Source organism: Maylandia zebra, linkage group LG7 (assembly GCF_041146795.1).
Source record: "Maylandia zebra isolate NMK-2024a linkage group LG7, Mzebra_GT3a, whole genome shotgun sequence".
Lineage (NCBI taxonomy): Eukaryota > Metazoa > Chordata > Actinopteri > Cichliformes > Cichlidae > Maylandia > Maylandia zebra.
The window spans coordinates 16,584,875-16,597,430 of record NC_135173.1 but is presented as its reverse complement, the minus strand read 5'-3'; the positions used below and the strand labels follow the sequence as shown (position 1 = coordinate 16,597,430).

General features: G+C 40.1%; 1 protein-coding gene across 1 annotated transcript; it reads left to right on the top strand.

Annotated features, from left to right (window-relative positions):
- The first annotated feature begins 4,333 nt into the window (after positions 1–4,333).
- pkmb (pyruvate kinase M1/2b) lies at positions 4,334–11,946 on the top strand. The gene is made up of 11 exons (XM_004567696.2): positions 4,334–4,404; positions 5,568–5,746; positions 5,907–5,998; positions 7,622–7,753; positions 7,836–8,022; positions 8,109–8,379; positions 8,481–8,631; positions 8,723–8,875; positions 10,233–10,399; positions 11,218–11,399; positions 11,510–11,946. Exons 2-11 carry the CDS (start codon positions 5,596–5,598, stop codon positions 11,614–11,616), a joined length of 1,593 nt encoding a protein of 530 aa, XP_004567753.1. The 5' UTR covers positions 4,334–4,404; positions 5,568–5,595; the 3' UTR covers positions 11,617–11,946.
- The last annotated feature ends 610 nt before the right edge of the window (positions 11,947–12,556 follow it).

Sequence of the window (12,556 nt, the reverse complement as noted above, 5' to 3'; positions counted from 1 at the left end):
ATTTTCGAGAACTACATATCATATTTTCTTTCTGTTCAGGAATACGAGCAAATAACAAAATAATATTGTTTTACTATTTTTCTGCTTTTTAATCAATATGTAACAACAATAATTATATTTTAGCAATTTTCCAAATATCAGTTTGTTTAAAGTGCTTGCACATACTGACTGACAGAAACAGAAAAAATGATTTTCATAAATTATTATTATTTTTTATGTTTCTTCCTTTTCTGCGTTAAGCACATTGAGTTTGCATGTAATGAAGTGTCCTATATAAATCAAATTGCCATTGTCATTATTGTTAAATCAGGCCTTTCACTGCTCGGTGGTTTAATAAATTTGTTAACCGCTGCACGTAGATTTCAGGACAAAGTAGGGTTTGCAATTAATTTACAATTTTTAAAAAATATCCACATATATTGTTAAAAAATGTGGACAAAATAGTGGAAACAATGTAAAATGGTACAAAACCTACTGCTCTGTGATCTACAATATTACAAAAATGAACACATTTACCCATGTTGTTGTTGTGATGCTGTCTCTGCTTGAATGCAGTAAGATTGAAAAAAGATAAGTAAGAAGAGGGATGGCGTCTTGGATTTCATTGCATCATTGTTTGAGCTTTTAACCCATCTGTAATCTGGAAATCAGCGGCGCATTTCGCTGCTTCTGGCGGCTCCAGATTTATCCACATATAGATGGAAGGTCATTGAAAGCCAGTTTGGAGCCAGTGCTGTAATCTCAGAGGATTACGCTATTCACACACTGTATGAATATTTATGAGTCATAAATGAGTGTAAAATTTGTATACTTACACCCAGTTTAACAGACTAGTAGACCCTAAAGGGCGTCATCCTTGTCGAGAAGCCTTTCCTTTCACTTATGTCGTTTTCTATAAAAAAGTGGATGAATTTAAAAATCATCTAAGGTGTTATACATGTGAATTACACATAAACATTTTAAAGAGAGATTAGAAATGACTGGCCTACTGGTTTAATGAAACTCTGGAGAGTGTGAAAATATGTGCTGAATACAACTCCCAACCAGTCGTGGCCAGCTGGATGCCCCTCGCTGATCCTGGTTCTGCTGAAGGTTTCTTTGTCGCCGTTTTGAGTTTCTCTGGTTTGTAATTTTAATTATTCTTGGTTTCATTCTGTATTCTGTTTATATTGTTTTGGTTCAGTTCCTGTTATCGTGTCTTTGGTTAAGGAGAGCTTATTTATATCCATTTATAGTTCCCCTCTTGTCTCAGTGTTTTTTCTCTGTCATGCTGGTGTGTCTTAGGTCTAAGTGTCATCTCCTGTCTTATTTTGATAGTCTCTTGTCTTGTGTGCATTGTATTCAGCTCTTCTTCCTCTTACTTGTTATTTTGTAAGTTTCAACCTTGTTCACACCTGTTGCCTGTTCCCTCATCATCAGTGTGTGTATACAGTATGTCTGTCTTTTCTTGCCCCATGTCGTGTTCTCCCTCTTGCTGTGTGCTTTGTGTGTTTTGTGTTTCCTCCTTCCTCTTAGAGCCTTGTTTCCTCTGTGTAGCCTGAGTTATTTTGTATTATGCATTTTGTCATTCTTAGATCAGCAGTAGAGCTGCTTTTGAATTTTCCATTTGTCCTTTTTGAGTCATGTCTGCCACACAGCCATCCCTGACATTCTTCCTGTTAAAAGGGAGGTTTTCCTTCCCACTGTCACTATCAAGTGCTGTTATATGTCATCTAATTGTTGGGGTTTTCTCTGTATTAATGTAGAGTCTTTACCTTACAATATTAAGTACCTGGTGGTGATTGTTGTTGTGATTTGGCACTATACAAATAAAACTGAATTGAGTCAACTCTGGGTGGGTCTGGTTTAAATGTTTTGAGGCGCATGTTACCACTGCATTACAGCACGTGCATGTTAGATTTTGCATTTCTGTGCTTGCCAAATGAAGGAAGTTGAACTATGACAAACTGATTATTTTTGACTTAGTAGTCCTTTAAGGTGAAGATGGAAGGAGTAGAGGTAGTGAAAGAGAACTGGAGTCAACTGTCTAAAGTAACGGACACTACGAGATGAGTGAAAAAGAGAGTGCAAATAGGGCACAATTGGGTGGAAATGAGTATCAGTGATAATATTTTACAGAAGTATGACAGCAGGAGTGAAATAGGTGGTTTACAGGATGCTATGATGTGTGGTTTGGACACAGTGACACAAACAAAAAGACAGCAGCAGGCTGAGCTAAGGATGTTAGGATTTACATTTGGAATGATCAGAATGGACTTGATCAGGAATGGTTTGAACATGTGCAGAGGAAGGATAGCGGATATATTGGACAAATGAGGTTGAAGACTGAACTGCCATGGATGTAATGAAGCAGGACATGCAGAGGGTGATAGTGGTGGTTGCTGGGGACAGGGTAAGATGGAGGGAGATGATCCACTGCAGCGACACCAGGAAAAAACAACTGAAAGAAGTCTTTCAAATTTAAGGTGGAACTTAGAGATTAAGTAAAAATGAGCCACGAGGAGTTTTTGTAAGAATTGTGTAAGAAGTCAAGAGAGACACTGCTCAGTTAAATTGAAAAGTCAAAAAAGGATAAAACCTGAAATAATAATGGGGAAAGAATACAAAATGCAACAAAACAAAATAGAAAACTCTTAAATGCATTAGGACTATGAGATATTAAAAGAACAAAGTGTCTGGACAAGGTGATGAGCTACCACATGCTGCCAGGACAGCTTATTGCTTTTACATGTCTCTAGGATGGAAAAGCGTTCTTTCAAAAGGCATTTCCCTATTGGGTGTTTTGATTATTTGCTCTGGCAATGGAAAGGGAGTCTCGACTGGGTTAAGAGCTCTTGAATGTGAAGGCCATAGTATATAAGATAAGATAAGATAAGATAAGATAAGATAACCTTTATTAGTCCCACACGTGGGAAATTTGTTTTGTCACAGCAGGAGTGGACAGTGCAAAAGTTATGAGGCAAAAATTAGAATACAATAAGAATAAATACAGTACACAACTGTACAGAATAGAATAAAATAAAATACTATATACTATATATATGACTCACATACTCATTAACCATTTGGTAACCTTTCATGTCCTGGATGGAGCTCATGTGTCAGTGTGGAAGACAGCACTGGCATCAGGGGGGGAAAAGAGATTTTTCTGTGAGTCTTAAATGCAAGTTGGTGGTTCTTAATATGAAGCCACTGGAAAGAAGGGAAACATCAAAAGTTAAACTAAGTTGGAAAACAAAGTAAGGGCAATAAATGAGAGTCTGCGGAAGCCAATGTTCTGACTGTTATTAAACGTCAAGTTGAAAAACTGTGTGATATGGTAGGTTTTTGACTCCTGAATTTGGGGGTTGAACCTGATTAAAAACTAAGCATCAAAGAACAGAAAGCATTCAAGTGTGACCTTAGATGATGAGACTACATCTATTTTACAGCACAATAACACACATTACAAAGCAATATCATAAGTATGGACCATCTTCAGATCCCCCCGCCCACCTGGTCCTGGATCACAGATTTCCTCACCAACAGGCCTCAGACAGTGACTATTTCATTCCCGGTGTTCCAGATCTTGCATTCGCAGAATCGTCATTTTCTGAATGGTCTTCTCTGTCTGTCAGTTTGACAAGATTAAAGACCTCAGCAAACAAGGTCTCCATCTCCAGTTTGTGCAAATCCATACATGTGTCACTATTATCTTAGTTACACAATTATTTTAGTTACACAAAAAAGAAATTTAAAAAAAACTCTTCTGTCTGGTCTCGTGCCTCAGTGTCTCTGTAACACAAATAACGAGGCGCCATTTTTCTCATGACACCACCAATCAGCTCAGAGGGATTTATCAGGGTTAAAAATGACAAACGGGATTTAAAAGGAGGGAACATATCAATATTTAAAAAATACAAAAACAAAATAAAACACCGGCCCACTTTAACCCCTGGATTTGGCACATCTCATCTCTTTTTATATGACATCTCCTGGTGATTAATACATGAACAGGATTGCTTTCCATTTGTTACTGTTTTCCAGATACGACATCATCGGTATTTTGCACTGAATTTGAGCTGTCTCCGGGCCAAACAGATGATGGTGTCATGTTTGAGGACTCGGCGGAAGCTCTGTGATTAAACTGTGAACTAAACTTGCACCTGTGCTTTAAAGCGTAAACTTTGTATAACTCAAAATCTGGCAAACCTCCGTCTTTTTATCTGAATATTTCCCCCTGAATCTGAAACAACTGTCAAAATAAACATTTAATTCAAGCATCTCTTCACTCACCATTATTGCCCTCACCGCCCTATATCCTATGTCACTCAAAGGAAAGTAGTCCCGGTCAGTTACAGGCATAAAACCGGTCGCTGCGACAGGACTTGTGGCGCTTTGGTCCCTGCAAAGTTCACTTAGTAGGTGAGTAACAGCAGCAGAGTTTGTGTCTTCGAGATGGAGGAAAGGTTTAAAAGTGTAGAAATGTAGTATATTAGCTGTGTGGAAGATCAGAATCGTTAATGTTGGTTTTGCACATGCAATCCTTTAGATTTATCTGGTAATTATGTATATATGTAGCACGTTACCTGTTAATTAAGCAGCTAAAAACCAAATGTGTTCTTACTGAACTGCACGTTTAAAGAAACCGTAATCTCGCAATAACATTTATTAACGTTCAAATGTATCACCTTTCAGTCAGTGATTTGGGTTAGGAAGTAGCTGTTACACTTATTTATTTTATTTTATTTTTTGCTGGTTTTGCAGACAGCAAAGGGATCAATAAAGACTTTGATTTACTTAAATAATGAGTTAATAAAAATGTCTGTTGCCGTTTGATTATGACGTTGATGTTTCTACAGTCCACAAATAGCCTCAGCTGACTGTTATTTTAGGTGAATACAAAGGGCAGACATATGGTCTCAGCCCACCCACCACAAATCCATGCACTGCCCGACAACACACTTTTATCAAGCATGCTGCACTCCTCCAGGCTAAACAAGTGCAAGCTGAATCATATAAGTTTTACTTGTCTCTATAATGTGGGCTTGTGGACCAGCATTACACTTCAGGCATGAAACATTATTTTTTTCAGCCTCCTCCTCAAGTTTGTGCGGGTTTTTTTGTGTATGTGAATCAGCTTTAGTCGCTGTCAGAAGTGATCAGCTCCTCTTCTTTAACATACACTCATGCTGGAATGTGGGAGAGTGCAGTCATTCAGCCCCATACTGTTGTCCTTGCTTTTTGTGTCGGCTGTTCTCCAGTTAGCCAAAACTGGACTGTGAGAGGGTTGAAAGTCATCCACAGAGAAGTGGAACATTTAGTTTGTGTTGGCACTCTTCTTTTCCTATTACATATTTTCGGTCTCTTTTTTTGTTTGTACGCTCTTTTTGATTTTTTTATTGTCTATATAAATTCTTCTTCAACTTATTGGTTGTAAGTGCAAATTCCATTGTGTCACGAGTAAAAATATTAGATGCCCATGAAAAAAACAGGAGATTTTCTACATAACCTGTGGTTGGTGCCATACACCAGAGTCACCAGGGCCCCGGTCGATTATCTTTCATGTTTCTTTCTCTCTCTCCAAGGTCTCTTCCTGCAGACACAGATCCAGCCATGTCGAAGCCAAAGGATACAGGCTCCTCTATCATCCACACCCAGCAGCTACAAGCTGCTATGGCAGACACCTTTATTGAGCACATGTGCCTGCTGGATATCGACTCTGAGCCGGCTGTGGCTCGCAACACTGGCATCATCTGCACAATTGGTCAGGCGCATTACCAAGGCCCATTGATTTTTGCTTATTATGTGTACAATCTGATTATTTTCTTCATGTATCTGCATCGAAAAAGAAACACGACCTTGGTGCAAAAATGTGATCATCTTGGGCCCGTGTCTCACTGTGTTCATTAACTGTCTCGATGCAGGACCTGCCACCCGATCTGTGGAGATGGCCAAGGAAATGATCAAGGCTGGGATGAACATTGCAAGAATGAACTTCTCCCATGGCACACATGAAGTGAGTGAAGGGTCAGAAATACTTTCTGCCAACCTCAGTTCCTTATTTGTTTTACATTAAATGTTCTAACCTGCTAAAGCCCTGATTTCACAATCACACACTGTGACGTCACAGATTCCAGTAAAGCCACATGCTTGACAGTACAAACCCAGATCGTCAAGTCAGTTTCTTTGCCCTTTAGAAGTGAGTCGGTGAGGATTTACCCTTTACTGCAGCAGCAGTCAGAGTGCCATTACTCCTGTGGCCTGGTGACCATCTGTAATGTGATCTTTGAGCCTCCTCTCGCCCCTTTGGCGCTCGGTCTGTCTGGTAGCTTGTGAACCCACTGTATCGTGGCCAGCTCTTCAGCCGACATTACACTGTTGACCCCTTGCCTTTAAAAGTCAAGCCTCTTTCCCTTTTTCACTGTCACCTGAGTGGATGAGCCGTCAAATGTCATCAGCTGTAGCAATGAACACCCACAGTTAATTTTTGGATCTTGAAAGATTAAGTATGTTAAAAAAAAATTCTCTCCAATTTAACTTGACTCAAAGTGGCTCAACAGCAGTCAAATAAAAAGACCTCAGTTTTATCTGTACAGCAAAGTGAATGTATGATTTCTTCTGAGGAGGGGAAAATACATTTGACCTCTGTGTTATTGGTGTCACAGTTGCCAGTACAGCTATAAATAGGAGTCACCCCCCCACAGCAACAGTATGAGGAGAAGGCATGTAGAGAAGCCAGTGACCAAGGACAGTAGTCAGAATTCACATCACTGTTTTTGTTTAAGTGAAAAATACATTCATACCTGTCATGTACCGACGTATGTGGCAGCTGTTTATGTACAGTTCAGCTGAACAATGTCTTCCTTTCAAAATATGTTGCACTTATAAATAAATATATAGTTACATAACCAGCACTGAGGCGTCACCTGTTGCTCTACTAACTGAATTTAGCTGTTTTTAAACAAAGGGTTTAAAAAATGTATAAATATCCACCTTTAATATTTTTGTAACGTTTTTAATTTATTTGCTTTTTAACCCTTTAAGACCTACCATAGAACCAAGTCCGCCAGAGCTGACTTTATATTTTTACATGCTGTAGTACCATCTTTGGGAGCATTTCAAGTTGCTATACATCAATACAACTGTTATAGCCCAAATTTTAATAATATGTATGCATTAAGTCCATAGTAACTACATAAATTGCAAAAAAGTGCAATAAACTACAAAAAAAATTGAAAATTGTTTTGTTTTTTTACATATACTTCTACTTGGAGAAATTTAAGAAGTTTATCCCTCAAAACTTTAAATACAAAAAAGTTGCAAAAAATAGTTTACAACAACAGGAAATTTATTTTGAGTGTTATTTTTGTTTTATTTTTGAGAGATATAATTTTTATATACTGCTTTTTATGCAATTTTTGCAAAACTATATGTGGAAGGAAACCGTGACCTAGGACAAGCTGATGGCATAAGATGTAAGTACAACTCCTCCGGTTTCATATGCAAAAAAAATTATCGCGCTAGCTTACGTGGTTCCGGTTCTATGGGGATTTAAAAATAGTTACGCAAAACCTCCGACCGGCTTTAAAGGGTTAAACCATTGCAAGATCTTTTTAATATAACATCTGTTTTCATGCAGTACCATGCCGAGACCATCAAGAATGTCCGCGACGCAACTGAGAGCTTTGTACCTGGATCTGTTGACTACAGACCAGTGGCCATCGCTCTGGACACCAAGGGACCAGAAATCAGGACTGGACTTATCAAAGGCGTGAGTTCTTGCCAGATTACCACAGCTCTAATGAAGCCAGTGTGAGCAACTCTCTCCTCAAGTCACTTCTCATTGTTTTCAGAGTGGCACTGCTGAGGTTGAGCTGAAAAAGGGTGAAACCATCAAGATCACGCTCGATGACCAGTACACAGACAACTGTGATGAGAAAATTCTGTGGCTGGACTACAAAAACATCACTAAGGTTGTGCAGGTTGGAAGCCACATTTATGTTGATGACGGTCTGATTTCCCTCAAGGTTAAAGAAGTCGGTAAGAGCACGAACAATTTGTCCGTCCTCCTTTCGTTCTGCTTCCAGTAGCTGAAATATTTTTTCTGTGCTTCCTTGTAACCGAAGGCAGCAATTACTTGATTTGTGACATTGAGAACGGCGGCACGCTGGGCAGCAAGAAGGGCGTCAACCTGCCCGGAGCTGCTGTTGACCTGCCTGCAGTGTCTGAGAAGGACATTCAGGACCTGCAGTTTGGCGTGGAACAGGGTGTTGACATGGTCTTCGCCTCTTTCATCCGTAAGGCCGCTGACGTTCATGCTGTCAGGAAAGTGCTGGGTGAGAAGGGCAAGGACATCAAGATCATCAGCAAGCTGGAGAACCATGAGGGCGTGCGCAGGTGGGTGGTGTAGTGTGCAAACGATCACAGCACAAGTCTGTCTTTTTGATGGTTGAACTTTTTTTCTTCATCCCCCCCCCCTTTTTTTTTCTTTCTAAAAGATTTGATGAGATCCTGGAAGCTAGTGATGGCATCATGGTGGCCCGTGGAGATCTGGGAATTGAAATCCCAACCGAGAAGGTCTTCATCGCCCAGAAAATGATGACCGGCAAATGCAACAGGATTGGCAAGCCAATCGTCTGTGCCACACAGGTCTGTGATGGGAGCACGGATTAGTGGAGTCCAAATAAGTGCTTTTCTGCAGACGTGAAATGATGCAGTCTGTCTCTTTGTTCACATTAAGATGCTTGAAAGCATGACCAAGAAGCCTCGCCCTACTCGCGCTGAGGCCAGTGATGTTGCCAATGCTGTGCTGGATGGCAACGACTGTATCATGCTGAGCGGTGAGACAGCCAAGGGAGACTACCCTCTGGAGGCAGTGCGCACACAGCATTTGGTAAGATGGCTTCAGTGTGAATGTGCTCAGTGTAACCATCTTTAATACCAATATCAAAAGAACACCTGAAGGTTTTTGAATGTCTGATGTGAGAACTCCTCCTGTGAAGTTTGCCGCTGCCGCGGCAGTCACACTCAGTCAAATTGTTGTGTTTTGAGCCTGTGAGGAAGCTTTCATTATAAGTATAAAGTGTGTGGTTTATCTTACATGTGAATCTTGAGCGTTTGCTGCCAAACAGATAGTTTTTCAGCAACAGAAGGTTCACATGATTCAGATTAGACTTGCTCCTTTGTGCGTTCCTTTTATCTGAAGCTACTTGTTTCACTTTTGCACTCGTTATTGTCGTGTCTTGCTTACTAATCGCGAACTGTGTGCCTTGCGTCCAGAAAATTTATGCTCAGAATATGTAACATCGTTTTGTTCACAGGTTCCATGAGGGCATATCAGTAAAGTTTGATGATAATGATCAAGGCCATGAATGTTATCCACGCTCAAATCCAGAGAAATTAAAAAAAGACCGTAAACATAAGCGTTTCTTACAAAAATCAAGTCTGCCATGTCACGTACGTTACGTTTTTTAGAACAGGTATAATTCAGTTCAATTAATTTTTTTTCAATAATACGAAGAAAACAGAAAACCCCAACAATCATATGATCCCCTTTGAGCAAGCACTTTGGGGACAATGGGAAGGAAAAACTCAGTTTAGACCCCATGTACCAGCATCATTTCTCAAATGCTACTAATATAAACAAAAGCACTAGAATTTTAAGCATAGTTATAAAGATAAAGACCATCTAATGAAAGTTTGGACCTCTGACCTCTTCTTCAAGGTCAAAAAAGGTCAAAGTAACCTGATATTTAGAATCCACATATCTGATTCCCTATATGCGTATATGTTGTAAATAAAAACAATGGCAGTAAGAAACGTAGTTATAAATTGTTCTGCATCGCATTATTATCACTTCAACCTTCAGCTCAATCTGTTGGCCTTTAAGGAAAGGTCAGAGGTCAAAGGTGGCATGACATCTCTGCCATCACATTGGGTTTTACTAACAGCTTGTTTCCCATTTCTTCAACCTTCTTTGCCCATCACTGCTCCTGCACTCCATCTGCTACCAACAGCATCTCCTCTTGTCTTCTGCGTGGTGTGATAGAGCTCAGCTTGCATGTGTCTGCAGTGTACAGCAACGGTCTCTGGACGCCGCAGCCATGGCTGTTGTGTAGCTTGATGTTTCACTTTGCTTTCAGGTATGAGGAACTCTGCACTAAGCCTAACTTTGGTCTTTGCTCCCACAGCTCAGACTAGTTGTGTATCTGCAGTCTGACAGCCACTGTAATCTGTTTTCACTTATTCAGATCGCCCGTGAAGCTGAGGCAGCCATGTTCCACAGGCAGGTGTTCGAGGAGCTGCGTCGCCTCACTCATTTGACCCGTGACCCCACAGAGTCCGTCGCTATTGGTGCCGTCGAGGCTTCTTTCAAGTGCTGCGCCAGTGCAATCATTGTGCTAACCAAGACTGGCAGGTGAGACTCCGGGAACATTTCCACCCAGTAAATCTCTGTAAAGCTGAGTCATAATATCCTCCCGGCGCCCACTCTCAGAGAAGAAACTGGGGCATTATAATATTTTTCTATCCTGCTGCCTCCGCTTCTTCTTGAACGCAAGCCCCCAGCTCGTTTGAAGTGTGCCAAGTTTCACTGCAATCACAATCTGTGCTCTGCCCGTGACCTTTTTGAGATCTGAACCCTGACATTTTACAAGTTAATTATAACTCCCTAATCGTTCTTCTCCACTTTAGAGTTCATCCTCCCAGCACATGGCATTCAGCACATACATATAGTCAACTGGGCTGATTTCATAATGATAATCCTATGAAATAATGTGGGCTATACTTAATACTTTTAAATAGTGATTTATATGACGGAACTAAATTATCTCCTGACTTTGCTGTTCAGATCAGCTCTGTGGAGATGTGTAGCATCTTTCAGCTCAGTGTTGGTTGTCTCACACCTTTTTGCTTTGCTCTGCTCTTATTGGTGGGCTCTTTCTGCCACAGTAGGTGTGTTCACAGCATGCTACCTACATAGTGTGAAACAGCAGATAGTTAGCAACAGGCAGGTAAACTAAATAAAGCATTTAGCTGCTAGAAAGCCAAGCATTTTAATCAGCAGTTGAACTAAAAGACAGATTGAGAATAAATATTAGACTTGCACTAATAACACTAATTTAAACTTCAAACGAATTAATATTTTGTTCCCTAACTTCTAAAATAAATAGCCAGCTATTTTATAACTGCTCCAAGTTATGTCAGAGTGCAGTGACTTATGCCTGTCACCTGCAGGTCTGCTCACATGCTGTCGAGGTACAGGCCCCGTGCCCCCATCATTGCTCTGACCCGCTGCGGTCAGGCCGCCCGCCAGGCTCACCTGTATCGCGGTATCTACCCTGTGCTCTACACCAAGACTGCCAACGACGTCTGGGCTGAGGACGTGGACCTGCGTGTGAACTTTGCTATGGAAGTTGGTGAGTGTCAGAGTTAAGAGGATGTTCTGGTAGTTCAGTAAAGCTGAGCAAGAGATTTTTGCTTGTTAACTTAATCTTTTTTTCCCTTTTTAAAAAACCTCTTTTTGTAGGCAAGCACCGCAAATTCTTCAAAACTGGAGACATGGCCATTGTTGTGACCGGGTGGCGCCCAGGGTCTGGTTACACCAACACCATGAGGGTTGTGCTGGTGCCTTGAACTTCATCGAAAAATATCACTTACTACTCGTCTGCAGCCCACCTTCCCTCCATATTGAACTTTGTTACTGCTTTCAGAAAGCTCTTCTGTTGATGTCTACAGACTCCATGAATAAATGTCTCATTCACTGTCTAAATCCTGCTGCTGGAGACTAAACTTTTTAGTGGCAACCCTTCTGGTGAACAAAGTGAACAACATTGCTTCTCAGTGCACACTTTAGCCTCATTTCAAGCAATTTTTTTCCTTTGTTTATGGCTAGTGCAAATGTATCATTGTGAAGTGAACTGGTATGACTGGGTTTACATCCATTAAAAGGAACTATGTGATCAACTTTGACTCTTGTAATCACTGTCACTGAGTCAGCAAAATTATAACAAATAAGAAAACATGTTGTCAAATCTGAAAAAGCAGATAAAGTAAAAATAAACTACTAAAAAACACACTTTGGCAAACATTTACTAGCTGTGTTAAACAGAACTGCAATAACAAAACATACTTCCATTTAAACCTCCCACTGTAAACAGGCCACTTCCTGGAAAGCAGTCATCGAAAGGAAAGCACAGGATGGTGTCCTTTGCACTAGAGTGACAAATAACTTGATAAATTGTTTTTAGGATGTGAGCTTTAAAAGTTGACAGTTAAGAACAACAATTTCAAATGCTACCTGTTTTAAATGTGTAATAAGTGAACTACTGCACCTAGAAATGGCAAACACAATAGCAACTACAAAGAAATGTAAATTAATTGCTGTCTTTGTTGCTTCTTCAAATCTTAGTCTGTGCTTATTTATTATTTCTAATAATGTGTGTGTGTGTGTGTGTGTGTGTGTATATATATATATATATATATATATATATGCGTATTGTGTGTTTGGAAAACATGAAATTACTGTTAGTTTCAAAGTTGATGCCCTCCTTTGAAATTTCCATACTTCCCAAAG